Source organism: Drosophila suzukii, chromosome 2L, assembly GCF_043229965.1.
Source record: "Drosophila suzukii chromosome 2L, CBGP_Dsuzu_IsoJpt1.0, whole genome shotgun sequence".
NCBI lineage: Eukaryota > Metazoa > Arthropoda > Insecta > Diptera > Drosophilidae > Drosophila > Drosophila suzukii.
The window spans coordinates 10,555,573-10,582,740 of record NC_092080.1 but is presented as its reverse complement, the minus strand read 5'-3'; the positions used below and the strand labels follow the sequence as shown (position 1 = coordinate 10,582,740).

Here is a 27,168-nt window from a genome sequence, read left to right as displayed (position 1 = left end):
TAAAACGGTAATTAGACTTTTCTAAACATATACAAACAGATAAAGAAAGCCTTTAAAATTCATGGTCAAGTTCCACTCGGAATGGAATAAATAGCCGTGATTTCGAACGTTAAGACCTCAGTGAATTTTCAACTTACCTTTGAGAATGTGGTGCGGTTCGTTGGCGGTGGTGTGTCTCCTTGTATTGGGGCTTTCGGAGGCCCGCAAGGGATTTGGACCTGGAGAGCAGGACTGGGGTTACGTGGACGTCCGTGAGGGGGCGCATATGTTCTACTGGCTCTTCTACACCACGGCCAATGTTACTAGCTACACGGAGAGACCGCTAGTCTTGTGGCTCCAGGGCGGTCCAGGAGGATCCTCCACGGCTCTCGGAAATTTCCAGGAACTGGGACCTGTGGATACAAATGGTGATCCACGCGAGGGTAACTTTGTGCAGCACGTCAATGTGCTGTTCATCGACAATCCCGTGGGGGCGGGCTTCAGCTATGCGGATAACACCAGTCTGCTGGTGACTAACAATGAGCAGCTCATCGACGATCTCATGACCTTCATGTTGCACTTCTACAAGTTGCACAAGGAGTTCAAGGACGTACCGCTGCACATTTTCTCGGAAAGCTATGGTGGTAAAATGGTCCCTGCCCTGGCCCTTCGACTCGACGAGGCCATGAAGACTGGTGAGTTGGCTCAACCGGGAACCCTTAAGTCCGTGACCATCGGCAATCCCTGGATATCAACTCGCTACATCAGCCGGGAACACTCCAAGTACTTGTTCGTCAACGGCCTGGTCGATGAGGATGGCGTGGTGCTACTCGATGCCCAGGAAGAGCGCATCCTCAGCGCCCTGAAAAGACACGAGTTCAGTAATGCCACGGATGAGTACATGCAGTGGTTTCAGCTCATGCAGGAGCTGACTGGCAAGACTTACCTGTACAACACACAGACCCACTTGGATCTTTCCGAGGACCGCACGTACGGTTACGGAGATGATTTTATAAACTTTATGGGGGTGAACGTAAGTGAGGCCCTGCAGGTCAACGGCAGTGTCTATGCGTCGCAGGTTATGGATGTGCTAACCAGTCTGCACGGAGATCGGCTCAGATCGGATATTAATGCGAGTAAGTAATACAACCAGATGTGTTAAGCCTAAACGTTCTATAATAAACGTATTCCAGTTCCCCGACTGCTAAATGAAACCTCCGTAAAGGTTAATTTATACTCCGGTCAGTTGGACAGCCTGGTGCCCACCACAGCTACTCTGGCCTTGATCAAGGACTGGGCCTGGATTGATAAGTCTGAATATCTCGAGGCCAATCGTACTCCCATCGTTGTCGATGGCAAACTTCAAGGCTTTGAAAAAGTCGGCGGCAAGTTCGGGATGTACTGGATCAATCGATCGGGTCACTTGGTCCCCGCCGATAACCCAACTGCCATGCAGTACGTCCTCAAATCTGTGACCCAGTACGACAGCCAAACCTTCTAGTAACTTATTTTAAATTGTATTTAAGATTAAGGTACCCCAAATAAACGAACACATTTTAGCATACCCTATATTTGAACTGAAGTCTTGGAATACACAACCTACACCAGATGCCCACTTTCAGTATTTTCTGCTGACGTCTTAGCCGACTGCAAAGCTGATATGTATTGTGGGAGGGTCTTATAGCTGGGGGTCAATGTTTACTTTATAGCAGCGAATAAATAAATTCGATTTCGTTTAGAGGTCCAGAGTACAGGTATCAGACCGCAGACACAATGGCTCTTCCACCACATCTCTCAGTTGTCTTAAGAATTTTATTGTAAACTTTATAAACAGGGTATTCAAAGAGAGTATTTTTTTCAATATAATTAAACAATAGGTCTGGAAATGAATTTAATATATTATTCAAAATTTGTCTTAAATGCAGTTTTTTTTGTTACAAAAATTTTATTAGGTGTGGTAAATAAAATTAGGGGATAAACAAAAAAAGGGTATTTCCCCTTTCGATCACCACATACATTTTCAATGTTAGTGTTCATCATGTGTTTTTCCAAGTTTGTATAATTAGCTAGCGGCCAAAAGCAGCGTCAGATCATTGCGCATTTCCCGTCGGATCGGACTGTTTAGTTCGACTTTCTTTTCCGTTGAATTGTGATCACGGTATGCAGATCAATCTGATTAAAAATATTATTTGGGTGTGTGCCCTATGTGTTTTCATATCGTTGACTTGCGTGCAAGGTGGGTACACCTTTAAGAAAGAGTGGTGATAAATGTTTCAGAGAAAAAGTTCTTAAAATTGAAGTTGTGCAACAATTTTTAGTTACAAGGTTGTTATTCATTAAAAGTGTGTACAGTTCTCTTCAGAACTAATATACGGCTATAGGGAAACATATCACAAAAAAAAGTCTCGTAGAGCCAAGTGATTATTTTGTGAAATGTCTGAGACTTAGTTATATCGTTTTAGGACGCGTTGGTCTGGGACCCGGAGTTGAGGAGTGGGACTACGTGGAGGTCCGCGAGGGCGCCCACCTTTTCTACTGGCTCCTGTACACCACGGCCAATGTGACTCATTTTACGGAGAGGCCGCTGGTGATCTGGCTGCAGGGTGGACCCGGAGTGGCCTCCTCGGGCAGTGGGATCTTCGAGCAGCTGGGCCCCGTCGACATCGAGGGCAGGGCGAGGGAAAGCAGTTGGGTGCAACATGTGAATGTGCTTTTCGTGGACAGTCCCGTGGGCACGGGATTCGCTTACGTGGAGGAACACGGCCGGTATGCCAGAAACAACCGGCAGATTGCCCTCGATCTCGTCCAGCTAATGGAACAGTTTCTCAAAAAATACCCGGCTTTTCGAACCGTCCCCCTGCACATCTTCTCCGAGAGCTATGGCGGTAAAATGGCCCCCGAATTTGCGTTGGAACTGCATTTGGCCAAGAAGAGGGGCAGATTGGACTGCCAACTGAAGTCCGTGGTAGTGGGTAATCCCTGGACCTCTCCGCTGGACAGTGTCCTGTCGTATGCACCCTTCCTGCTCCAGGCTGGCATTGTGGATGACGATGGATACCGCAGAATATCCCGATTGGCCGGTGAGCTAGCTGCCCTCGTTTACGCAGAAAAGTGGCTGCGTGCCCTGATGAAGGCCGCCGAAGTTCAGGAGGAGATCTCCTCAAGCGCTGGCGGCGTATTTATCTACAACACCCAGCGGCGCGTCCATGTGGATGAGGTCTACCGCTACGGTGAGGATCCGAAGATGAGCAACTTTATGCGCTTAAACGTCACTCGGGCGCTGGGGCTAGCCAAAATGCCCGGGTGGATGGAACAAAATTCCACAGTCTTCGAGCGCCTCGGCCAGGATATTTTCAAGCCTGCCAATCACATAGGTAAATTTCAATTTTTTTACTTTTGTTGGACTTCTATTAACAGATTTTTAAATAAAACCAAAAATAGTTGGTTTAGTATTTAGTTTAGTACTCAAGACTTGCTTGGAGCAAATTTACAGAAATTAAATAAAATTATTGAAATCGTAATGCTTGAAATAAAACGATGTGTATTTTATTTCAAGTAAAATTTACAATAACTTTGAGAAACATAACAAAATTGTTCCTATTGTTTTTAGATTTATAAACAATTTTAAAAAATACAAATAATATTTTTCGCGTTTTTTTTTGTCTATTAACGTTACTTAGTTTAAAATGTCTCATATTTAACTTCATTCATTTCGATAATAATTCATTCCATTCCTCCTTTTAGTTGCCAGATTGCTGGAGGAGACACCCATCCAGGTGGGCATTTATTCGGGAATTCTGGACCTACTTTGCGCCACGCCCGGCACCGTTAGTTGGATCCGCCGCCTTAAGTGGGCTCGTAGGTCGGAGTACGCGAAGGCTCCCCGTACCGCCTTCCGGATCGACGGGATGCTCGAGGGCTACGAAAAGCACGGAGGACGACTCAGCATGTTCTGGGTCTTTCGGGCGGGACATCTGGTACAGCAAGAAAATCCAGCGGCCATGGGGTACATTCTGAAATACTTCACTAACTATGGATGATATACAATCGCTGGGAAATAAAGTTACAGTGCTTTCCTTACAGCAACAACTGAAAGATATCTATAATTTTAATCAGCTCCTCATCACTCTTCCCCAGCTGGATGGAGTATCTCCCAAAACACTTGGTAATTAAATGCCATAATTTTCGAGTCAAGGCCACAAGTCACCCACATGGGGTCCTCGCCCAGAGACACCAGAAGCAGCAGCAGCAGCAGCAAACAATTCTCTAACAATTTACTCAAAATTAACTGAATCCCGGGACGCCTCCCTCCCAAAAACTTTCTGGCTGGGATGCGGTCGGCCGCATCACATGGACAGACATTCGTCTGGCTCAGGCAGAGCCCCTCATTGTTGGAGCGTTTTACAGGTGCACCGCATCAATTTATTTTCCACACAAAAGCCTATTAAAAGTCTTACACACTTGGGCATTGATGAGTGGCTGGGGAACTTCCCGTTTCGGGTCTGGGTAAATGTTTGCCAAATGAAACCACTTAACCTTTTTTTTCCTCCTACCGCCGATGGAAAAATGAGCAGGCGGGAGGTTGAGTTGCAAGAAAAAATCTGCGCTGCGGCTGTCGGGACCACAGCAAAACAAATTAATTAAAAACTTAAAAGTTTGTCTACGGCAACGCCTCAATTGGATGGTATGAAGGCAACCGAGAAAAGACAAGAAAAGCCCGGATATGGGTCGATCCAGAAGCTTTTGACAAAATTCAGACAGTCTGGCAATTGATTTGGCTAAATTTGTAGCTTTTCCGGCAAATAGTCACAAGATATTCTGTTTACAACTTTGCATCTTTAAGTTCAGAAAGTTTGCAATAGGAGTTGCAGGTACTCGCAATAAAAACATTAAACAAAGAAATATATTTTCATACCAAACCTAAGCACATTTGAATATTTTTATTAATTATCTGAAGCAATATAATTTGTTATCAAAGAACAAAAATAGCATTTCTTATTATTATACCCTTAACTAATTTGATTTAATTTATTTTGATGGCAATCCAATTTGACAATTGATTTTAGTGGCGCAGCTCCTTACATATTTAATTTTTTCCTGCAGCACTTTGGCAGGGAACCATCCCTCAGAAATCACTCACGTGCCTTTGTCATCAACAACTAATTAGGAAATACTTACGGGCGAGAATCACAATCGAATAGCGCAAAGGCCTCCAGTGCCGAATAGATAGATTGTAATTGGAGTATATGGTTTTTGTTCTCGCGTTCCACACGAACCGCGCTCCGTCACGTCAGGGAGCCGAGTAATTTTCACACAAGTTAACGCCACATATCGTGCATATTAATTATAGGCAAATCTAATTTGCCCTCCCTCCCACTGCGCAATCCCCCCCCCCCCCCCCCCCCCCCCCCTTGCAGGACCTCACCAGACGATAGTCACGTATAAGGACCCGTCCCGCTTCAAGTATGCGGATAATGCTCCTGCACGTATGCCACAGGCTTTGAGCAGCCTGTATCCTGGGCATCCCGGGTCATGTGTGGCTGCCACGTTTCCCCCGATCCAGGGGCAGGCTATTGTAGCCATGTCAAATATTTATAGGTAAGCATGCCAAGATTTACCACGCAGCTCACAAATTGCTCCCGTCTGCTGGCTCTTTCTTAGCCCGGCCAAGAGTAAAATAAATGAAATGCCTGCTAAAAACAAAGGAAAATTCTTCGCATGAAAAATGTGGCTGCTGGATGTGGATGAGGTGAGCAGAAGGCGAGTATAGAGCAATATTAAAGAAAGCAAAGGTGAATAAATAGGTGCTAATTAGTAAACAGTCAAAGGCAGATGTTGCCAATTCTTCAGGTTTTGGGGTGGGAACTAAATCACAAAGAGCACCCATCGAAACATCAATTTGTTCCCATCTATTGCTTTTTTTAAGCTCAAACAATTGTGAAACTGATAAAAATTAGATTTATTTTGTATAAAACTGTCTAGTTTTGTATTGTAATGTGTACCCAGAATTTATCTCAAGAAATCTTCATCAAGTCTTCCTTAATTTCAAGGTCGTCAGCGGGTCTCACATTGCCGTCACCTATTACATGCTTCACTTTCATAAAAAATCCTTCCTCATTTGCAGGACTTTTAAAAATATTTTTCTTAACATTATCATTGGTGCCACTCCAGATCGTCCATTTACGCATGCTCTCTATAACGTCAGCACAGAATTTACGTTTAGAATTTAGTTCTTGAGCGTTAATGTTGTCCAACTGCTCTTGAACTTTGCCTAAGAAAAAAAGTTAATATGCCATTACTGAAAATAAATGATTAATTTTACTATACTTTATTAAAAAGTTGTAACAACATCGAAAGTGGGGATACCATATATTAATATTTACTATCAAAAAAATTTAAATGACTGTTTATAAATCCAATTCGTTTTAAATATGTTTTAATGAAATCTTACTACATAAAATATATAACTAAATATATAAGTAAAATTAAAAAAACTAATTTCAATGTTAAAAATACTATCAAGTTCTCCAATAAATATCCATTAAAATAATTGTGTTCTTTTAACTATTTCAAAATATTACAATGCATAAAGATTTTTGCTTTTTGGCAACCATTAAAAGTTTCGATTATATGACCAACACACTTTTGTTAAATTTTCAAAAAGGAATCTTACTTTCTTGGTTTGATTTTTGTTTTATAAATACTTACGCGTATCAAAACGCCTATGGGCATCTCTGAAATACTCTTCCCGCTGAGACTCCTCGTACTTGGCAACAATTCCGGCGAAGCGCAAATCAGTGATCAAATCCTTGACAACCACTTTGTTCTCGTCCTTAATATGACAAAGCTCGTTGAAATTGGGTCCGGCATAGGGGAACGGATAGTAGAATTTGCCGGATTCAAAGATCTTTCGGTGTTCCTCCTTTTGGGACATCCTGTTGGCTACTATCGATAACACCCGACCGTTGTGGAATCGAAACATCATAGTGGTTATCAGCTTCTCGACTCTTGAAAGGATGCTGCAGAAAAAATATGAGTTAAATTACGACATAACATTTGATATGGGTAATCCTTAGTTATTAACTAAACCAAAAGTTATTAGATGACCTCGAATAGTTGACTCACATGGAGTTTCGCAGCGAGAATACTCCTGGTAAGGATTCGCTTTGCTTAATGTGATGCAGCTGGAGGATCACACAATTGACCAGGTCCTCGGCGGCAGTGGCTTGCATGCGGCGCAGATTTTGCACATCGTGGATGGTCTGCCTGTCCCGCCATCCACGGAACAGAGCCTGGATGCGGATGGCCGCCCGGTGGTAGTGCTCGAGGATCGTGTCCTGCAGCCGCTGCTCCAGGTGTTCCCACAGTGTCCTCCGAACCCGAAAGCCGCGCCACCAGCGCTGGATGTTAACTGCCGCCTTCCAGCGCTGATGGATCAGCTTTCGGACGCGGTGGCCACGCCAATGGGATTGGATGCGACGTGCCGCAATGAACATCTTGTAGTCAATCAGGTGGACCGTGGATCTTTTGAATAAATAAAACAACTTTTCAGGTTCTACATTTCTTAATATATTAAGTATTTTTAGTATCCCACCTGGACAATTTTACCGCCAAGGGCCAGTTGGCACATTTCTCCTCTTCACCATTGAAACTACGGATTAAAGAGTTATCTTTCGATCACATATTTGTTATATTTACATAGTAACTTACACGAACTCGGGCTCGGAATCAATATCCAATCTATTGACGGTTCCGGGAGGGGCAATTAAATGCATAGTCTTCATTTTGTGTTGTGTTTGATTAATGTAAATATTAACCGTGTTTTGTGTTGCAGCAACTATTAAAACAAAAACATATGTGAAACGCAAGTGTAAGTTCAACGCATTCCTGGTGTTTATAGATTTTGAGTTTATTTAGAAAGCAACTTCGATAGGTATAGGTAGGAAAGAATTTTTAATATTTACATATTTTGAAAATACTGATATTTTAAATGCAAAATACGTACACTACCTGTCGGGTCTAATTTGATATGCTCCTTCCCGGTCGTAATGCAATTTTTTGATACAATTTGGCAGCATTTTTGCATAATTTTAGCCGAAGCTCAGGCCCAGGAACATTATAATGTGTGAGGAGCTTCACATGGAAAAAAATAAATTTAACTTCACGTCAAGGCAATGAAGCTTGTTTCGATAGCAAGACTACAAAAAGTCAAGCGAAATTATTTTAAAGGTGAAAAATTGTGTAATAAAATGGGAGACGAGGTCCTGTGGCATCCTTGCTCAGTGCCATCTTCTTTTTTAGATCAACTCACCTGCGTTTCGCTTCATGCGCTCAATCAATTTTTGTAGATTTTTCCCCATATTTTTCCCACTTTGCTCCTTGGCACGGCTCACGTGTGGACTTTTATATTATTTTCCGAAGCTGCCAAAGCTGTCCTGTCTCCATAGCTCTCGCATCGGCAGTCATGATGTCGGCCTCCTGGTGCGCTGATGTGTGTCGATATTTGACACTTTATTGTGTGCACATCATCAATTTTCAAATTATTGTCAAGTACAGCGGGCAATTGATAAACAAGCTGTCGAAGAAAAATATGAAAGGGCGAAGCATTAATTCCTATGCTTTGATTTTAGTTTCTTAAAAATCTATTTCTTTGATAAATATATTTCATAGATTTAAAAAAGGTACGATTATTGAGTTTTTAAAATATTTAATAAGTAATGTTGACCTTGGCCATGGTAAGTATTAAATAGATTTAAAGAATTAACAAAAAAAATATATCTTATAAGAGTTCATGTATTCATCTATTATATCCTCCTCCCTACAAAGACGGCTATCAATTTGGGAATTGTCTTTGAACAACATTTTTATAAGATTAAATTATGTTTTATCCCAAGAAATAAGGCTATGATGAACCCTAAGATAGGGATAAAACAGAATACATATTAAAGCAGCTATATTTCTGTATTTGTTAACTCTACTTTTAAATATCTGTTCAAATTTATTTAACTAGCTTTCACGCACACATCCGATCACAGTCCTCGCACACTTGGTGCGCCGCAAAGTATGCAATCAATTTTTATAGCCCACATGCAGCGCCAGGCTGAGGAAACCCATACTTTTAGCCCACTGACGCCCCCAACTCCACGGGAGCCAGAATGCTGCAATGTTTCACTAATAATTTTCAATATAATCAGCACCTGCGACGACGCCCAAGCATTTGCACAAATGTTGCTAATGTACAAACATTTGTGGACCCGATCCCACTGTGGGTGGATGTGGATGCGAGTGAAAGAATAAAAAATTTGAAATGCCTTTGGGGGGCCTATCTGCAGGGGGCGGGAGTCCGGAGCGTCCAGGATGTGGCCCCATAATGCCTTTCGTTGGCGTTAATTCCACCACATGCGGTTTTGGTAAAAGCTTTAAAAATGTGTGACTACTTCAACGAAATAACAGCAATAAAAATGTTTTACTTATTTTACTTGGATTCATTTTTTCTTCTTCTCTTAAAAAATATCAAAGAACAAAAAGCAAACAAAGAACCATTATTTATGGAATTTCTTTCGCGTTTATTATCGCAAGGTCAAAAGTATCAGTATACATTTTTGGGATTTACCCGTGAGAGTAATCACACAGAAAGAAAACACGATTTGATATTTGCATGGTATATTTATTAGGTATAATTTTTACCATTAAATAATGTAAATTTAGTCTTAGGAAAAGTCAATCTTGGATTTCCTCTTCTTGGAAATTCTCTCAAATAGAAAAAGAGAACAAGGAACCAAATATCGCTAAAATTTCTCTGGGTAAGAGTTAGACAGCAATTCTCAAAATTCTCCAAAACAGAAGAAGTACTATAGTACTATAATATAATATGTAATACATTAAAAGTTATATAATATAATATAACGTAAAGTAACATATAAATGATACATTACTTCATCAAAAGTAAAATCTTTTCAATTTTTTCTCTGTGCAGTGTTTAATCGTTGCAATTCTTAGAAGAGAAAAACCTCCTCTAAAAAATACGAATTGATACCATTTATTTTTATTACTAGGATTCTCCAACGCAAAGAGCAAGATTAATCTGTACATGATCCGTATAAAAGAAGACATCTCGGTCTGAAAGAGCTCAGTAATTTCTGTCCCTCAAGTGGATCGCTTTAAAAATAATCAGTGAAAAAATAAATATAAGAAAATACCACAAAATGTTGTGGTTGGTTCTGAGTTCACTTATTTTGCAACATCTAATATTTATTAATGCCAATGGGTATGTGAGAAGAAAAAAATTAAATTAGTGCTTACAAAATCAAAAAAGCTAAGCAATTTCTGTGATATCTGTAAAATTTAGTACTTAAGTGTGTTAAAATTTAAAACGAACACCAATAAAAAGTGATGAAATGCTTGGATAAGGTCTGTTATATAACTTCAAAGAAAAGGATTTATGCAAATATTTCTTGATTTAGTTAAAAACGAATCTTATTAATTGACTGCTAAGAATTGAAAATGTCTATATTTTTTGAACCTATTTATAAGAAGATCTCATTAGTTGCGCTGTAACATTTTAAATGTATTGGGTTTTCCCAGAATATATAATATTCAATAGTATAGCATGATAACCCGATGTCTCTTCTAAGTAAATAAATTAAAAAAGATTAAGTTTTTATGTTAGTCACAAAATATGTATAATTATACGTATGGTACCTTATCAGGAATGAATATAAAATTAAAAATTAACTTGTTGCCAAGTACTGAACTGCACCTAAATAATAAGAACTAACATTTTAAAGCGGCTCTAATACATATTGTTTGGTTTTACTTAGCATCTATACGGTTGTGGGACCCAAGACCATTCGATCCCAAAGCCCATACAACGTGGCCATTACTGTGCACAATGCACCTGGACCCAGTCAAATCTCAGTCAGCCTGAAGGGACCCTCATTCAGTGGAACGAAGAGCGTAAACGTTAGGCCCATGTCCTCGGAAACCATTAAGTTTGATATCCCTAAACTGAGCAGTGGCGATTACCAGCTGCAAGTTGAGGGTACTGGAGGCATTGTGTTCAAGAACTCCACCCAGCTGGCCTTTGCCGACGACAAGAACTGGATCTACATCCAGACGGACAAGGCCACCTATAAGCCCGGCGATTTGGTGCAGTTCCGAGTACTCTTCCTGAATAAGCACACCCAACCCGCACTGATCGACAAGCCCATAACCATAGAGATCCACGACGGGGAAAAGAACTTGATCAAGCGGTGGAACGATGTCAAACCCTCAAATGGCATTTTTTCCGGAGAGCTGCAGCTGTCCGATCGACCGGTTCTGGGCAACTGGAATCTGGCGGTCACGGTGCAGGACGAAGGCAAGGAGACCAAGATGCTGGTGGTGGACAAGTATGTGATGCCGAAGTTCGAGGTTCTCATCAACACCACTAAGGATGTGACGGCCAGTGCTGGGAGCATTAAGGCCACTATACTGGCCAGGTACACCTTTAGAAAGCCCGTCAAGGGCAACCTCGTCGTTTCGATCGAGGGCAGTAAGACCGAGAAAAACCTTCCCATCGATGGAGAGGTAAATGTGGAGCTTCCCTTTTCGGCCTCCGACAAGAGTCCTTTGAAAATTATCGCCACCGTTACGGAGGAGCTGACGGATCTCAAACACAATGGCACTGCCTACGTGACTGTTCATCAGAATCGCTATAAACTGGAGGATCTCTATTGGCCAACGCATTATAGGCCAGGAGTGCATTACAACTTCAGTGTTGTGGTCAAAAATTTCGACGGTACTCCTGTAATTGAGCCTTCCAAGAAGGTTAACTTTAACGTGTTGTGCTGTAACCTACCCAGAACTTTCCAAGCTGTCCTTAAAAGCAGCATCGCCACCCAATCAATAATGCCTCCCGATTCTGCGTGCAAAAGCTGTCTTGTGACAGCTACATTTGAAAACGCTGCCAGCATTGAGCAATATATATATAAGCTGAACCAGGCACTCCATATTGAGGTTATTACCAAAAAGTAAGTTATATTACTGGTGACTTCTGTACATCTATAAACACATCTTTCTTCTTACAGTCCAAAACAAAGAGAGATGCTCTATATCGATATTGTATCTACCAGCCATCTTCCTTACTTTATGTTCACGGTTGTCGCTCGGGGTAGCATCATCGGAAATCATTATATTCAAGTGGAAAATGGACAAACAAGAAAGAGAATTAATTTCATACCCAATTTCAAAATGGTGCCCCAAGCCACAATTTTTGTCCATTATATTGTTAACGGAGTCTTGATGTCCGACGAGAAAACTATCGACATCGAGAGGGACTTTGGGAACACGGTAATCGACCATAAATTATACAACCAACCTAATCTTATCGTGGAAATACGATACGTTCCTTGACAGATTGAAATCACGGCACCGAAGGATGCAAAGCCCAGCGAAGAGGTGAGCCTTAGGGTGAAGACCGATCCCCATTCCTTCGTCGGCCTTCTTGGAGTGGACCAAAGTGTGCTGCTTCTTAGATCTGGAAACGACTTTAACCGGGACCAAATATTGAGTAATCTAGCCAAGTACTCCACCGAATTGGTGACCCTAACCAATGCCAATATCAACATCGATCAGGACTTGGGTGGGTAAAATATGAATGTATACTTTTATTGCTCTTGCTAAACTTTATTTACCCAACAGACGGGTGCTATACTAACCCTGGTAAGTCATTATAATAGATATTAAAGAAAGTTTACTTAACTAATTATCTTTATTTCTCAGCACAAGTTACTTGTACTGGATCTCTTAGTGTGCGATCTGCGATTACTAAAGTTGGATCTGGTAAGACCATCTTTATCAGCTATGAGGTCTCCTATAAATTTAATAAAATATTTATTAACTGTAGAACACAACTCAGCTCCTACAGCCATAAAGCGACCAAGCAGCCCACAAAGTGAACTTCCAGCGATTCGAAAAGTATTCCCTGAAACCTGGCTGTTTTCAAATATAACCCAGTAAGTCCTATGCGATTTCCAAGAGCAATCCGAATCTAACTGAACTCAACAGGGTGGGCGCCAATGGTGAATACATCCTAAAGAAGGCAATACCCGACACGATGACATCCTGGGTGATCACTGGTTTCTCCCTGAGTCCCAATTCGGGCCTTGCCGTGACCCGGAGTCCAAGTAAAGTTCGGGTGTTCCAGCCGTTCTTCATAACCACCAATCTGCCGTACTCCGTAAAGCGGGGCGAAGTAATTGCCATACCCGTATTGGTGTTCAACTACTTGGAAATGGCTGTGCGGGCGACTGTATCAATGGATAACTCTGATGGGCAATACGAATTTATCGAGGCAACCAGTGCAAATGTAACGAAGGATATGATGAGGGTAGAACGGAAAAAAACATTATGGATACAAGCCGGAACTGGACGGAGCATTTCGTTCATGATTCGGCCAAAGAAGGTGGGACTTACCACTCTGAAGATCACCGCCATCTCGCAAATGGCCGGGGATGCCATTCATCAGATTCTTCGAGTTGAGCCCGATGGCGTGACCAAGTACGTCAACAAAGCCGTCTTGGTCAACTTGGGAAGGTTGCACCGTCGAAGTCTGGGACCGCCGGAAAAAACACTTACCGTCGAAGACGTTACAAATGCTATAGAAGGGTCCGAGTTCCTGGTATGCCAAGTGGGTGGAACAGTGCAAGCACCTTACCTCGAAAACCTAGACAATATGGTTCGCTTGCCCTACGGCTGCGGTGAGCAGAACATGTTCCACTTTGTGCCCAGCTTTCTGGCCCTGACCTACTTGGTAGCCAGTAAACGCAATGAGCCAGAAATTTTCAAAAAGGGCAAGCATTATGCGGAGATTGGGTACCAGCGAGAACTCACCTACAAGCGTGACGACGGATCCTTTAGCGCCTGGGGCAAAAGTGATCCAGCAGGCAGTACCTGGCTCACCGCATATGTCATCCGATCTTTCCACCAGGCTGGCAGTCACATAGACATTGACCCCAGTGTCCTGTCAGCTGGCCTCGACTTCCTCAAGTACCGACAGCAGTCGAATGGCCAGTTCGCGGAACTCGGCAGGGTCTTTTTCAAAAGCCACGGAAGTCCCTTGGGACTGACCTCGTTTGTCCTGCTTGCTTTCTACCAGAACACGGTGAGCTTCTCTGACCTTGGATAAAGGTCTTTTGTTTTATCTTCTTCACTTATTTTCCTCCGCAGGAACATCAGGCCAGGTATGCAGATGTGATCACCAAGGCTGTGAACTTTGTGGCACAGAATGTGGACCAGTCGAATGAGCCGTACGATCTCTCCATCGCCGCTTTAGCTTTGTCTTCGGCCAAGCATCCCAAGGCCCAGAGGACTCTTAACAAGTTGGAGGGATTGGCCAAGCAGAGTGGTGGTCACAAGTGGTGGACCAGGTCAGATAACAGTGTGAGCAACGACGTGGAGATCACCTCGTATGTGCTGCTCGCCCTTCTGGAGCAAGATGAGTTGGATGACCCAAGGCCCATTGTCGATTGGCTGATCAGCAAACGCAACAGCGTTGGAGGATTTGCCTCGTCCCAGGACACGGTTGTGGCCACCATGGCCCTAACCAATTACGAACTTCAGACTCACATACCGATTGGGGCAATAGACCTAAACTTGTCCTACTTGCAAAATGAAAAGAAAACCATTACTGTAACTCCGCGTAATGAGTTGAAGATGCAGACGCACGAACTTCCGATTAACGCCAAGCAGATTAAAGTCTCCGCTTCGGGTCAAGGACGTGCTCAAGTCCAGCTGTCGTACCGCTACAACGTGGACACCCGGGAGCCGAGTCCCAGCTTCAAGGTGACGATTAATGCCAGGAAATCGGAAAAATACCGACTGGTTCTCGACATTTGCGGAGAATATACTCCTGTCGAAGATTTCGACAAGGGAAAACCCACCAATATGGCGCTAATGCAGGTGCAGCTGCCATCCGGTTATGTTAGCGATTCCGAATCCTTCGCCAACATCAAGGCCGTTTCAGATGTTAAGAGCGTGGAGACCAAGAATGACGACACCGAGGTTCACATCTACTTCGAAAAGCTGACTCCCAATGACCGCAAGTGCTTCGCACTGAAGGCCATCTTCACCCATGCGGTGGCCAAACTCAAGCCCTCTTGGGTTAAACTCTACGACTACTATGCCACTGAACGCAGCGCCACAGAGTTCTTCCATGTGGAGTCCTCCCTGTGCGACCTTTGCCAGGGCATCGAGTGCGGAAGCGGGTGCTAAAGGGTCTCAAGAAATAAAAGTACATACCATGTTCTTAAAAACGAAATCGTTAAATAAAATTATAAGGCAAAAGTTTAATTAACTTTAAGATATTTTTGTTTATATTTTTTTAAGGGGACGAAGAGTCTGATTTTTCCATTTTTTAAATGGTGATATTGGTGATTTAACTGGTTCCACTAAGGCTGGTGCTTCTGGAAGCCACGATCCATCTAGAAGAGATAACAATTCTGAAAATCGCGCAAATTTGTGCACTTGCTAAATGTTCTTGAGGATCTCGTTCTGTTTATAACTATGTCCAAACTAAGAAAAATATAATCGGTTCGGAATAATTATTCTTGGAATTATAAGGGGTTTACTACAAAAACGACAGCCCAGTTCGTGAAGACCACCACTATCCTTGGTTTCTCCCAAAGCATCAAGAAAAATGTTTAAAATGAACATAGCGTTAATTTACTATGTTTAATATTTTTCAATATTAAATGTTGTATGTAAGGGAAACTAAAGTGAAAGCGGGATTTGCGAACACAAACTCAATTGCTTAGCTTTAAGTGATTGTGCTTTTTACGTCATAATAAAATGTACTGTATATTGGACAAACATCCAAATATCGGCAGCAATAAGAGTAAGGGTAAGAGTTATACAGCATTATTCGAAATTCTCCATAATTGAAAGATAGCAAAAAGCAAAATGACGAACAGGTAAAAGTAATATAATATAATATATATCATAACAAAAGTTTTATAATATAATAATAAGTAAAGTAAGATATAACTGATACTTAGTTTCATTAAAAATTAATATCTTTTAAATTTTTTGTCTGTGCAGTGTTAAATCGGTGCAATTCTTAGAAGGAAATAATCTCATTTAAGAAATATGAATTGATAAATATATTCTTATCACTAGCATTGTCCAACGCAAAGAGCAAGATTAATCTCTAAAGCCTTCGTATAAAAGAAGGCATCCCGGTCTGGATGAGCTCAGTAATTTCTGTCGATCAAGTGGGTCGCTTTAAAAATAATCAGTGAAAAAATAAATATAAGAAAATACCACAAAATGTTGTGGTTGCTTCTAAGTTCACTTATTTTCCAACATCTAATATTTATTAATGGCCAGGGGTATGTGAGAAGAAAAAAATTTAACAAGTGCTTACAAAATCAAAACAGTAAAGCAATTTCTGTGGTATCTGTAAAATGTAGAACTTAAGTGTGTTAAAATTAAAAACGAACATCAAAATAAAGTGATTAAATGCTTGGATAAGGTCTATTAAATAACTTCAAGGAAATAGGTTTAAATAAATATCAAACAAAAACACCTCTTAACGAGGTAAAAAGTAGTGGCGGACGCGCCTTTAACAAAAATTTCTGATATCAACAATTGTGACGAAAAATGATATTACATTCGATAAAATAAATATACTGTATTAAATTTATGATATTAGGGCAAAAAGTGTTATATATCAAAAGTTGAGGAATCTCAAGGGCTGTATGATTTAAAATTTAAAAAGAAATCGTTCGACTCAATTTTCAGAAAATAGTCAAAAAGTGGTTTTAAAAAATAACTTTTTATCATAACTCTAAATCTATTATGTTCAGACAATTTTACTATATCAAGAGTATTAGCAAATTAAATTATCTTTTCAGAGATATATAGCACGTTTCTGTAGCATTAGTTGTTTAGATACTAAAAGCATTTTAAATCTGGTCTTTTTTTTTCCCCCAAACTAGCGGGTTTTTCCAAAAGTCGTAGAACAAACCTTTTCCATTTCTAGCTACTTTATACTAAAACTAAGATGGGATGCATACAAACCCACAAACAAAGGGACAAACATTTTCGTTTTGGGAAGAAAAAGAAAATCTTGTTTTTTGATTGAGGTGTCATTCGACGCGTAAGCGCCAGCGGCTTGTATCCCCACCGTATCCAGCAGCTCCAATTTTCTAAATTCTTACTTTTACACTTTCACCGCTTTTTCTCCCAAACAAATCTATTTTTCGAAAGTCTTGGTATGTAATCTTCTTAGTTTTTGCAATACCTTTCAATTGGTGTATCACTCGGAGGCTTCGCGCGCTTCGCCACTACGTGTACTGCCGTCCACAGTGATTTCTTGATGTATTTATGACCGGATCTTATTAATTGCCTGCTAAAAGTTGACAATGCTTATATGTTTTGAACACATTTATAAGTAGATTGCGCTGTAACATTTTAAATGTATTGGGGATTTCCCAGAATATATAATATTTAAAGTTATGGCATGATAACCCAAAGTCAATTCTAGAAAAATAAGTCAATGGCTTTTGAACAAGTAAATAAATTAAACAAGATTAAGTTTTTATGTTATTCACAATATAATTATACGTATGGTACCTTATCAGGAATGAATATAAAATTAAAAATTAACTTGTTGCCAAGTACTGAACTGCACCTAAATAATAAGAACTAACATTTTAAAGCGGCTCTAATACATATTGTTTGGTTTTACTTAGCATCTATACGGTTGTGGGACCCAAGACCATTCGATCCCAAAGCCCATACAACGTGGCCATTACTGTGCACAATGCACCTGGACCCAGTCAAATCTCAGTCAGCCTGAAGGGACCCTCATTCAGTGGAACGAAGAGCGTAAACGTTAGGCCCATGTCCTCGGAAACCATTAAGTTTGATATCCCTAAACTGAGCAGTGGCGATTACCAGCTGCAAGTTGAGGGTACTGGGGGCATTGTGTTCAAGAACTCCACCCAGCTGGCCTTTGCCGACGACAAGAACTGGATCTACATCCAGACGGACAAGGCCACCTATAAGCCCGGCGATTTGGTGCAGTTCCGAGTACTCTTCCTGAATAAGCACACCCAACCCGCACTGATCGACAAGCCCATAACCATAGAGATCCACGACGGGGAAAAGAACTTGATCAAGCGGTGGAACGATGTCAAACCCTCAAATGGCATTTTTTCCGGAGAGCTGCAGCTGTCCGATCGACCGGTTCTGGGCAACTGGAATCTGGCGGTCACGGTGCAGGACGAAGGCAAGGAGACCAAGATGCTGGTGGTGGACAAGTATGTGATGCCGAAGTTCGAGGTTCTCATCAACACCACTAAGGATGTGACGGCCAGTGCTGGGAGCATTAAGGCCACTATACTGGCCAGGTACACCTTTAGAAAGCCCGTCAAGGGCAACCTCGTCGTTTCGATCGAGGGCAGTAAGACCGAGAAAAACCTTCCCATCGATGGAGAGGTAAATGTGGAGCTTCCCTTTTCGGCCTCCGACAAGGGTCCTTTGAAAATTATCGCCACCGTTACGGAGGAGCTGACGGATCTCAAACACAATGGCACTGCCTACGTGACTGTTCATCAGAATCGCTATAAACTGGAGGATCTCTATTGGCCAACGCATTATAGGCCAGGAGTGCATTACAACTTCAGTGTTGTGGTCAAAAATTTCGACGGTACTCCTGTAATTGAGCCTTCCAAGAAGGTTAACTTTAACGTGTTGTGCTGTAACCTACCCAGAACTTTCCAAGCTGTCCTTAAAAGCAGCATCGCCACCCAATCAATAATGCCTCCCGATTCTGCGTGCAAAAGCTGTCTTGTGACAGCTACATTTGAAAACGCTGCCAGCATTGAGCAATATATATATAAGCTGAACCAGGCACTCCATATTGAGGTTATTACCAAAAAGTAAGTTATATTACTGGTGACTTCTGTACATCTATAAACACATCTTTCTTCTTACAGTCCAAAACAAAGAGAGATGCTCTATATCGATATTGTATCTACCAGCCATCTTCCTTACTTTATGTTCACGGTTGTCGCTCGGGGTAGCATCATCGGAAATCATTATATTCAAGTGGAAAATGGACAAACAAGAAAGAGAATTAATTTCATACCCAATTTCAAAATGGTGCCCCAAGCCACAATTTTTGTCCATTATATTGTTAACGGAGTCTTGATGTCCGACGAGAAAACTATCGACATCGAGAGGGACTTTGGGAACACGGTAATCGACCATAAATTATACAACCAACCTAATCTTATCGTGGAAATACGATACGTTCCTTGACAGATTGAAATCACGGCACCGAAGGATGCAAAGCCCAGCGAAGAGGTGAGCCTTAGGGTGAAGACCGATCCCCATTCCTTCGTCGGCCTTCTTGGAGTGGACCAAAGTGTGCTGCTTCTTAGATCTGGAAACGACTTTAACCGGGACCAAATATTGAGTAATCTAGCCAAGTACTCCACCGAATTGGTGACCCTAACCAATGCCAATATCAACATCGATCAGGACTTGGGTGGGTAAAATATGAATGTATACTTTTATTGCTCTTGCTAAACTTTATTTACCCAACAGACGGGTGCTATACTAACCCTGGTAAGTCATTATAATAGATATTAAAGAAAGTTTACTTAACTAATTATCTTTATTTCTCAGCACAAGTTACTTGTACTGGATCTCTTAGTGTGCGATCTGCGATTACTAAAGTTGGATCTGGTAAGACCATCTTTATCAGCTATGAGGTCTCCTATAAATTTAATAAAATATTTATTAACTGTAGAACACAACTCAGCTCCTACAGCCATAAAGCGACCAAGCAGCCCACAAAGTGAACTTCCAGCGATTCGAAAAGTATTCCCTGAAACCTGGCTGTTTTCAAATATAACCCAGTAAGTCCTATGCGATTTCCAAGAGCAATCCGAATCTAACTGAACTCAACAGGGTGGGCGCCAATGGTGAATACATCCTAAAGAAGGCAATACCCGACACGATGACATCCTGGGTGATCACTGGTTTCTCCCTGAGTCCCAATTCGGGCCTTGCCGTGACCCGGAGTCCAAGTAAAGTTCGGGTGTTCCAGCCGTTCTTCATAACCACCAATCTGCCGTACTCCGTAAAGCGGGGCGAAGTAATTGCCATACCCGTATTGGTGTTCAACTACTTGGAAATGGCTGTGCGGGCGACTGTATCAATGGATAACTCTGATGGGCAATACGAATTTATCGAGGCAACCAGTGCAAATGTAACGAAGGATATGATGAGGGTAGAACGGAAAAAAACATTATGGATACAAGCCGGAACTGGACGGAGCATTTCGTTCATGATTCGGCCAAAGAAGGTGGGACTTACCACTCTGAAGATCACCGCCATCTCGCAAATGGCCGGGGATGCCATTCATCAGATTCTTCGAGTTGAGCCCGATGGCGTGACCAAGTACGTCAACAAAGCCGTCTTGGTCAACTTGGGAAGGTTGCACCGTCGAAGTCTGGGACCGCCGGAAAAAACACTTACCGTCGAAGACGTTACAAATGCTATAGAAGGGTCCGAGTTCCTGGAAGTCCAAGTGGGTGGAACGGTGCAGGCACCTCACCTCAAAAACCTGGACCAAATGGTTCGCTTGCCCTACGGCTGCGGTGAGCAGAACATGTTCCACTTTGTTCCCAGCGTTCTGGCTTTGTCCTACTTGGTAGCGAGTAAACGCCATGAGCCAGAAATTTTCAAGAAGGGTAAGCAATATGCGGAGACTGGGTACCAGAGAGAACTCACCTACAAGCGTGACGACGGATCCTTTAGCGCCTGGGGCAAAAGTGATCCAGCAGGCAGTACCTGGCTCACCGCATATGTCATCCGATCTTTCCACCAGGCTGGCAGTCACATAGACATTGACCCCAGTGTCCTGTCAGCTGGCCTCGACTTCCTGAAGTACCGACAGCAGCCCAATGGCCAGTTTGCGGAACTCGGCAGGGTCATTCACAATAGCCACGGAAGTCCCTTGGCACTGACCTCGTTCGTCCTGCTTGCTTTCTACCAGAACACGGTGAGCTTCTCTGACCTTGGATAAAGGTCTTTTGTTTTATCTTCTTCACTTATTTTCCTCCGCATGAACATCAGGCCAGGTATGCAGATGTGATCACCAAGGCTGTGAACTTTGTGGCACAGAATGTGGACCAGTCGAATGAGCCGTACGATCTCTCCATCGCCGCTTTAGCTTTGTCTTCGGCCAAGCATCCCAAGGCCCAGAGGACTCTTAACAAGTTGGAGGGATTGGCCAAGCAGAGTGGTGGTCACAAGTGGTGGACCAGGTCAGATAACAGTGTGAGCAACGACGTGGAGATCACCTCGTATGTGCTGCTCGCCCTTCTGGAGCAAGATGAGTTGGATGACCCAAGGCCCATTGTCGATTGGCTGATCAGCAAACGCAACAGCGTCGGAGGATTCGCCTCGTCCCAGGACACGGTTGTGGCCACCATGGCCCTAACCAATTACGAACTGCAAACTCAAGTACCAATTGGGGCAATCGACCTAAACTTGTCCTACTTGCAAAATGAAAAGAAAACCGTTACTGTAACTCCGCGTAATGAGTTAAAGATGCAGACGCACGAACTTCCGATTAACGCCAAGGAGATTAAAGTCTCGGCTTCGGGTCAAGGACGTGCTCAAGTCCAGCTGTCGTACCGCTACAACGTGGACACCCGGGAGCCGAGTCCCAGCTTCAAGGTGACGATTAATGCCAGGAAATCGGAAAAATACCGACTGGTTCTCGACATTTGCGGAGAATATACTCCTGTCGAAGATTTCGACAAGGGAAAACCCACCAATATGGCGCTAATGCAGGTGCAGCTGCCATCCGGTTATGTTAGCGATTCCGAATCCTTCGCCAACATCAAGGCCGTTTCAGATGTTAAGAGCGTGGAGACCAAGAATGACGACACCGAGGTTCACATCTACTTCGAAAAGCTGACTCCCAATGACCGCAAGTGCTTCGCACTGAAGGCCATCTTCACCCATGCGGTGGCCAAACTCAAGCCCTCTTGGGTTAAACTCTACGACTACTATGCCACTGAACGCAGCGCCACAGAGTTCTTCCATGTGGAGTCCTCCCTGTGCGACCTTTGCCAGGGCATCGAGTGCGGAAGCGGGTGCTAAAGGGTCTCAAGAAATAAAAGTACATACCATGTTCTTAAGAACTAAATTTTTAAATAAAATTATACGGCAAAAGTTTAATTAACTTTAAGATATTTTTGTTTATATTTTTTTAAGGGAACGAAGAGTCTGATTTTTCCATTTTTTAAATGGTGATATTGGTGATTTAACTGGTTCCAATAAGGCTAGTGCTTCTGGAAGCCACGATCCATCTAGAAGAGATAACAATTCTGAAAATGGAGCAAATTTGTCCACTTTCTTAATGTTCTTAAGGATCTCGTTCTTTTTATAACTATGTCCAAACTAAGAAAAATATATTCGGTTCGGAGTAATTCGTCTTGGAATTATAAGGGGCTTTCTACAAAAGAGCACCACTTTGTTTCTCCCAAAGCATTAAGGAAAATGTTTGAACATAGCGTTAATTTACTATGTTTAATATTTTTCAATTTAAAATGTTATATTTCAGCGAAACTAAAGTGAAAGTGTTTTAAGTACACAAACACGATTGCTTAGCTTTTATTGATTGTGCTTTTTACATCATAATAAAAAGTACTGTATACTGTACTTTAATTATACTCATACATTTTGATAACAGACAACTGCTGGCAGCCTTTTAAATGTAAATGTATAAACTACAACGAGATTAACTTAAGTATTTAAAACAAGTACGGACTAAGACATTTCAAAATTGAGATGTCAAAAAAATGATTTGTATTCAAAACTGAAGTTTCATTTTTAATTTTATTTTTTAGACTTTAAAAATTAACTTAAGGGTATTTCGTTGTCGACTTAGCTATTTTATGTTCTCTTTATTGTGTTGCCAACTGTTTATTATTTTTACTGAAGCAGCTTTTCATATTCATGGGAGCCTAATGATTGGAATTTATATTTTTAAGAAATGCTTTATCACTGGTCATTCCCCAGTGATAACGCAATCGCTCGTCTGTGACTTCTCAGTATTTCAAATAATCGCGGAAATGGTTTGCATGAGTTTTCGGATGGGCAATTATACTATGCTGTATTTTGATAGGTAGACCAATAGGTCATCTCAAGAAGCAGAAAGATAAAGCCTGGAGCCCAATAAATTTGATTTACCGTTTGTCAACAGCTTAATAACAAATTTCTATTAAACGATGACAAAATGACTGGTTACTTACTGCTATCTTTAATGTTGCTGCTATCTCTAAAAACAATAATTGCTAGAAATGCTTTTTCCAAACTTTGATTTTATTTTTTATTAGTAAGGAACAGTCTTTAATCCCTGTTCTTGCAGTTCTTAATATAACCCTTGAATTTAGATATCATTTTTGCAATGAGAAGGGTGGGATATTAAAACTTCGCCCGCTGGCTTTGGAGGATTCAAGTTTACGTTTCCCAAATAGCGTATTAAAAACTGTTTGGGTTCTTCCTTCCGTTAGCTGATGAATGAGCTCCACTGGGCAGGGGTTGCACCAGTTGACAGCCGGAGCTTCGTCCTTCGTTCTTCGCCCTCCTTCCCAGTTGCCCCTTGCAATTTGAGTAGACGTTTTCTAATAAACATTAAGTTGACATGAAATACACGCCAAACAAATGAAGCAAATGCATTTCATCCCGGCCAGTGGATGTGGGCGGTGGCGGGGGGCGTGGCCAAATGCTGGCTAATACCGCCCCTTTTTAGACCAGCTTTCAACGCCGACACCGCAGGATATGTTTACAAATTGAAAAATATAGCATGCGACCGAGAGAACGTGCAGCGAGAAGTGCACAGTGAAACGGAATCCTAGAGAAATCATTTCAAATTCACCCTTAATTGTCTCCAAAAATTTTTAAAATGCAGTTTGTACTTGCTATTATTATGATTATGATTATGATTATTCATAAAATGTTTTAAAAATTTACGCAATGCTTTCGAGTACTAAAAAAAATTAAATATTAAGAAATAATCAATATGAGTTCAATTCTACAAAAAAACTTACTTGTTATCCTTTATTATACCCGTTACTCGTAGAGTAAAAGGGTATACTAGATTCGTCGGAAAGTATGTAACAGGCAGAAGGAAGCGTTTCCGACCCCACAAAGTATATATATATAAAATATATATAAAAAGTTTGCCACGCCCACTTTAACGCCCACAAACCGCGAAAACCTGTGACGCCCACAATTTTCATGCTAGATAAAAAATTTTAACTGAAATGTATTGGTCTCGTCGATACCTATCGATTGATCCAAAAAAAAATTTGCCACGCCCACTCTAACGCCCATAACGCTTAAATCTGTATACCGCCGGTAGGTGGCGCATTTTAATCTCGCTTTGCTGCTTGCATATCTCCATATAGCTGAGTAACGGGTATCTGATAGTCGAGGTACTCGACTATAGCGTTCTTCCTTGTTTTTTTTTTGAAAGGTACGGCATATTCGGGTACCAATATAATTAAAATGAAATTATTTTATTTGTATATGGACATTTGCTTGAATAACTTAACTGGAATGGCAAAATCTGTTGTTAAATTTTAAAGGTCCCCTATTAAGGTCAATTTGTAGATAGATTTCCATTCCATGATCAGTAGATCTTGAAGCACTGTGTCCATCTAGGCAAGTTTTGCTGCAGAAATGAGTTGTTACATGGGTCAGTCGGCTGTGGGCAGGCAGACTTCCTCTTCCTGCGAGTGGACCGTCAACGTGCAGCGCGGTTTTGCCCGAGCACAACTCTTACATACTAATGTTGAAAATATATAATGGTTTATATGAAGAATATGGCAAACCGTGTAGCGGAATACATATATATGCGGTTAAAAATGAATATTTCCTGCAGGAAAGTAACCGGAGAAGGGTAAATCTGACACGAAACATTTGCGTGACAAGCAAAATGCTGGCACATCCTGGGGTATCAGGCGATGGCAAAGGGGTTCTATGAAGTTCGGAGTGGAAATTCTCGACCACTGCATTTCAAAGAGGGCCAGGAAAATAATTATGGCCCAAGTCAAAATAATGCAAAAGAGAAAAGCGCAGGATAAATAAAAAAAAGACCACAAATTAGAAATGTACACAGGGGTATGGAAAAAAGTTTGTCAATGTCAGGAGCACTGAGATAGCCACAGGACATGTTGACAATTTTCTGTGCCCATGACATTGAAAAAGAACTTTCCTCTGTATAGGGGTGGAGTTAGACATGCCTGATTGATTATACAGACAGAGCACTGATTAACATGGATCAGTTATTTTCCATATCATACACTATCACTTTTTGTATGTTATATGACATTTATCTTTACTATCATCTTAAATAAATAAATAAATAAATCTAGTGATGAGTTTTTAATAAAAAGTTAAAATTGTAGTTAATTAAAGTCAATCTGTTGGGGAGTTCAAAATAATGATAGCAAATGTTGTTAGTTCAGAAAAAGTACCATAGATTTTAAAGTTATTTAATATAACTCTTTCTTTATTAGTTCAGAAAAAGTCCCTTCGATTTTTAGGTTATTTATTAAAACTATGTCTTCCCTTTAAAACCTTTAATGGTAAAACCATTTTTTTTATTTTAAGAGTTTTTATTACTCAAACCTTGTAGTCAAGTGATCGCATTTGCATAGAAATAATCCTGAAAAACATGGGGAAATTAACTGGCGGCTAACCAAAAGACAAAGCTGGGCCAAAACGAGCGGAGGCAGCCGTCAGCAGCGCAGCTCCAATTTGGCAATGTCGGATTGACAACAATTAAATTTGCCTCCTGTCTGATGTCGCAATGAGACGGCCAATCAACTGCCTCTTTGCACCTCCGCAGATGTCGTCGTTGTGAAATTGTTGACAGAATTCAAATCAGTGCCACGGGCAAAGTGCACCCCTCGTTTCGTCAGAGGAACGCCACATCCAACTCCGCTCTGATGGAAATGATGATGTCGTGTCGGCAATGTCTGTGTCATAAATGTCACTTTCAATTTCGTTGCTTGGCTGGCAGGACTACGGACTCGGTGGGTTCGATTAAAGCGTGTTTTGAATGGCAAATTAGCTAAACGTTCTTCTTAAGCCGCCTTTTGCAGCAAAGGCAAATTTAATTATGTCAGCGTAGCGTTGTGCATCAAATCATGTGGCAAATTGCGACATGTGGAAGAAATACAACAATATTGCCCTTTAATTTGCGTTTCGAAGTCATTTCCGACCCTATAAAGCATGTAAATTAATCAGCGTCAGTATTTGAGTCTAAATAGTCATGCTCGTCTTTCAGGTTCTAAGCAAACTAGTCTCAGGCTATCATAACTTTTCCAAACGTGTGTTTTCCAATGGAGAAACAAATAAATAAAATGTAAATTTTTATATAGTCGGACGACTATATAATTTAGCTGCCATAGGAAAGATCGAAGAATACTGGCATAATACTAAAACCAAAATCTTAGCTTCGTTGCCTTTCTGGTTATATTTTTAAATTATTAAAAAATATTTTACACTTATAAATTATGGTCATAGCAAGAAAGCAATGCTGAGCAAAGCCCTTTAATATTGAACAGACCTAAAGAATAATTTTTTTACTTATCACATATTTTATAATATCTGCCAAAATGTATATTTATAAATATTTATATTATGTATTTATAAGATGAATTTCAATATGTAGGCTTAACACCAATGGGTTTTCACCTTTGCAAAGCTAATGTAAAATTTTTATTTAGAGATGTCCACGCTACAACACTAAATGGTGAAGTAGTTTTCAGATTCGTCTTAAGGTGTTCTAGGATGCACCAAGCCAGAATAAATATGACGGGTCCTGAAGGGACATTGAATAATGTTATCTTGCCATAAATTGTGTGCATTGAGTGGCCGCGCAGGAGGAGGGGCAAAATCAAAGGTTTCGGTTTTCCAATAGCTTCTCCAGTAGTTATCGTCCTCGCCAGCATCCTGGGCCGTGAATGTCTGGGCCGGCAACGAGTGCTTCCTGCTTCCTGATAACTGATTCCTGCTTCCGGCATGCCGACTGTCTCCAGACAACTGTACAAGCGACTATAACTGTCGGCAAGTTGGCTTTATTACTTCCACGCTGTTGAATATGCATATAAA

General features: G+C 41.3%; 5 protein-coding genes across 8 annotated transcripts; 4 read left to right on the top strand and 1 right to left on the bottom strand.

Moving 5' to 3' along the window:
* Positions 1–111: 111 nt before the first annotated feature.
* LOC108008941 (retinoid-inducible serine carboxypeptidase) lies at positions 112–1,543 on the top strand. The gene is made up of 2 exons (XM_017072855.4): positions 112–1,115; positions 1,173–1,543. Exons 1-2 carry the CDS (start codon positions 146–148, stop codon positions 1,478–1,480), a joined length of 1,278 nt encoding a protein of 425 aa, XP_016928344.3. The 5' UTR covers positions 112–145; the 3' UTR covers positions 1,481–1,543.
* A 515-nt stretch (positions 1,544–2,058) lies between these two features.
* LOC108010277 (retinoid-inducible serine carboxypeptidase) lies at positions 2,059–4,068 on the top strand. The gene is made up of 3 exons (XM_017075144.4): positions 2,059–2,215; positions 2,442–3,353; positions 3,724–4,068. Exons 1-3 carry the CDS (start codon positions 2,140–2,142, stop codon positions 4,017–4,019), a joined length of 1,284 nt encoding a protein of 427 aa, XP_016930633.3. The 5' UTR covers positions 2,059–2,139; the 3' UTR covers positions 4,020–4,068.
* Positions 4,069–5,961: 1,893 nt separating this feature from the next.
* Positions 5,962–17,359, bottom strand: LOC108010798 (uncharacterized). Of its 4 annotated transcripts, none has more exons than XM_070995660.1 (8): positions 17,178–17,359; positions 8,291–8,554; positions 7,985–8,112; positions 7,690–7,816; positions 7,574–7,630; positions 7,105–7,503; positions 6,688–6,998; positions 5,962–6,250 (listed from the first exon to the last, which is right to left on the bottom strand). In XM_070995660.1, the coding sequence occupies exons 4-8, from the start codon at positions 7,761–7,763 to the stop codon at positions 5,994–5,996; spliced, it is 1,098 nt and encodes a 365-aa protein (XP_070851761.1). In that variant the 5' UTR covers positions 7,764–7,816; positions 7,985–8,112; positions 8,291–8,554; positions 17,178–17,359; the 3' UTR covers positions 5,962–5,993. The 4 variants fall into 4 exon arrangements, with proteins under 4 accessions (XP_070851761.1, XP_070851755.1, XP_070851757.1 ...); XM_070995654.1 differs by having other exon boundaries at positions 7,990–8,112; XM_070995656.1 differs by lacking the exons at positions 8,291–8,554; positions 17,178–17,359 and having other exon boundaries at positions 7,990–8,121.
* LOC139352914 (CD109 antigen-like) lies at positions 10,116–15,319 on the top strand. Its single transcript, XM_070995648.1, has 9 exons — positions 10,116–10,246; positions 10,800–11,990; positions 12,048–12,309; positions 12,376–12,601; positions 12,661–12,681; positions 12,742–12,801; positions 12,866–12,974; positions 13,027–14,122; positions 14,188–15,319. Exons 1-9 carry the CDS (start codon positions 10,185–10,187, stop codon positions 15,229–15,231), a joined length of 4,071 nt encoding a protein of 1,356 aa, XP_070851749.1. The 5' UTR covers positions 10,116–10,184; the 3' UTR covers positions 15,232–15,319.
* On the top strand, positions 16,202–22,231 carry LOC108012002 (Thioester-containing protein 1). Its single transcript, XM_070995653.1, has 9 exons — positions 16,202–16,346; positions 17,712–18,902; positions 18,960–19,221; positions 19,288–19,513; positions 19,573–19,593; positions 19,654–19,713; positions 19,778–19,886; positions 19,939–21,035; positions 21,101–22,231. The coding sequence occupies exons 1-9, from the start codon at positions 16,285–16,287 to the stop codon at positions 22,141–22,143; spliced, it is 4,071 nt and encodes a 1,356-aa protein (XP_070851754.1). The 5' UTR covers positions 16,202–16,284; the 3' UTR covers positions 22,144–22,231.
* Positions 22,232–27,168: the final 4,937 nt, after the last annotated feature.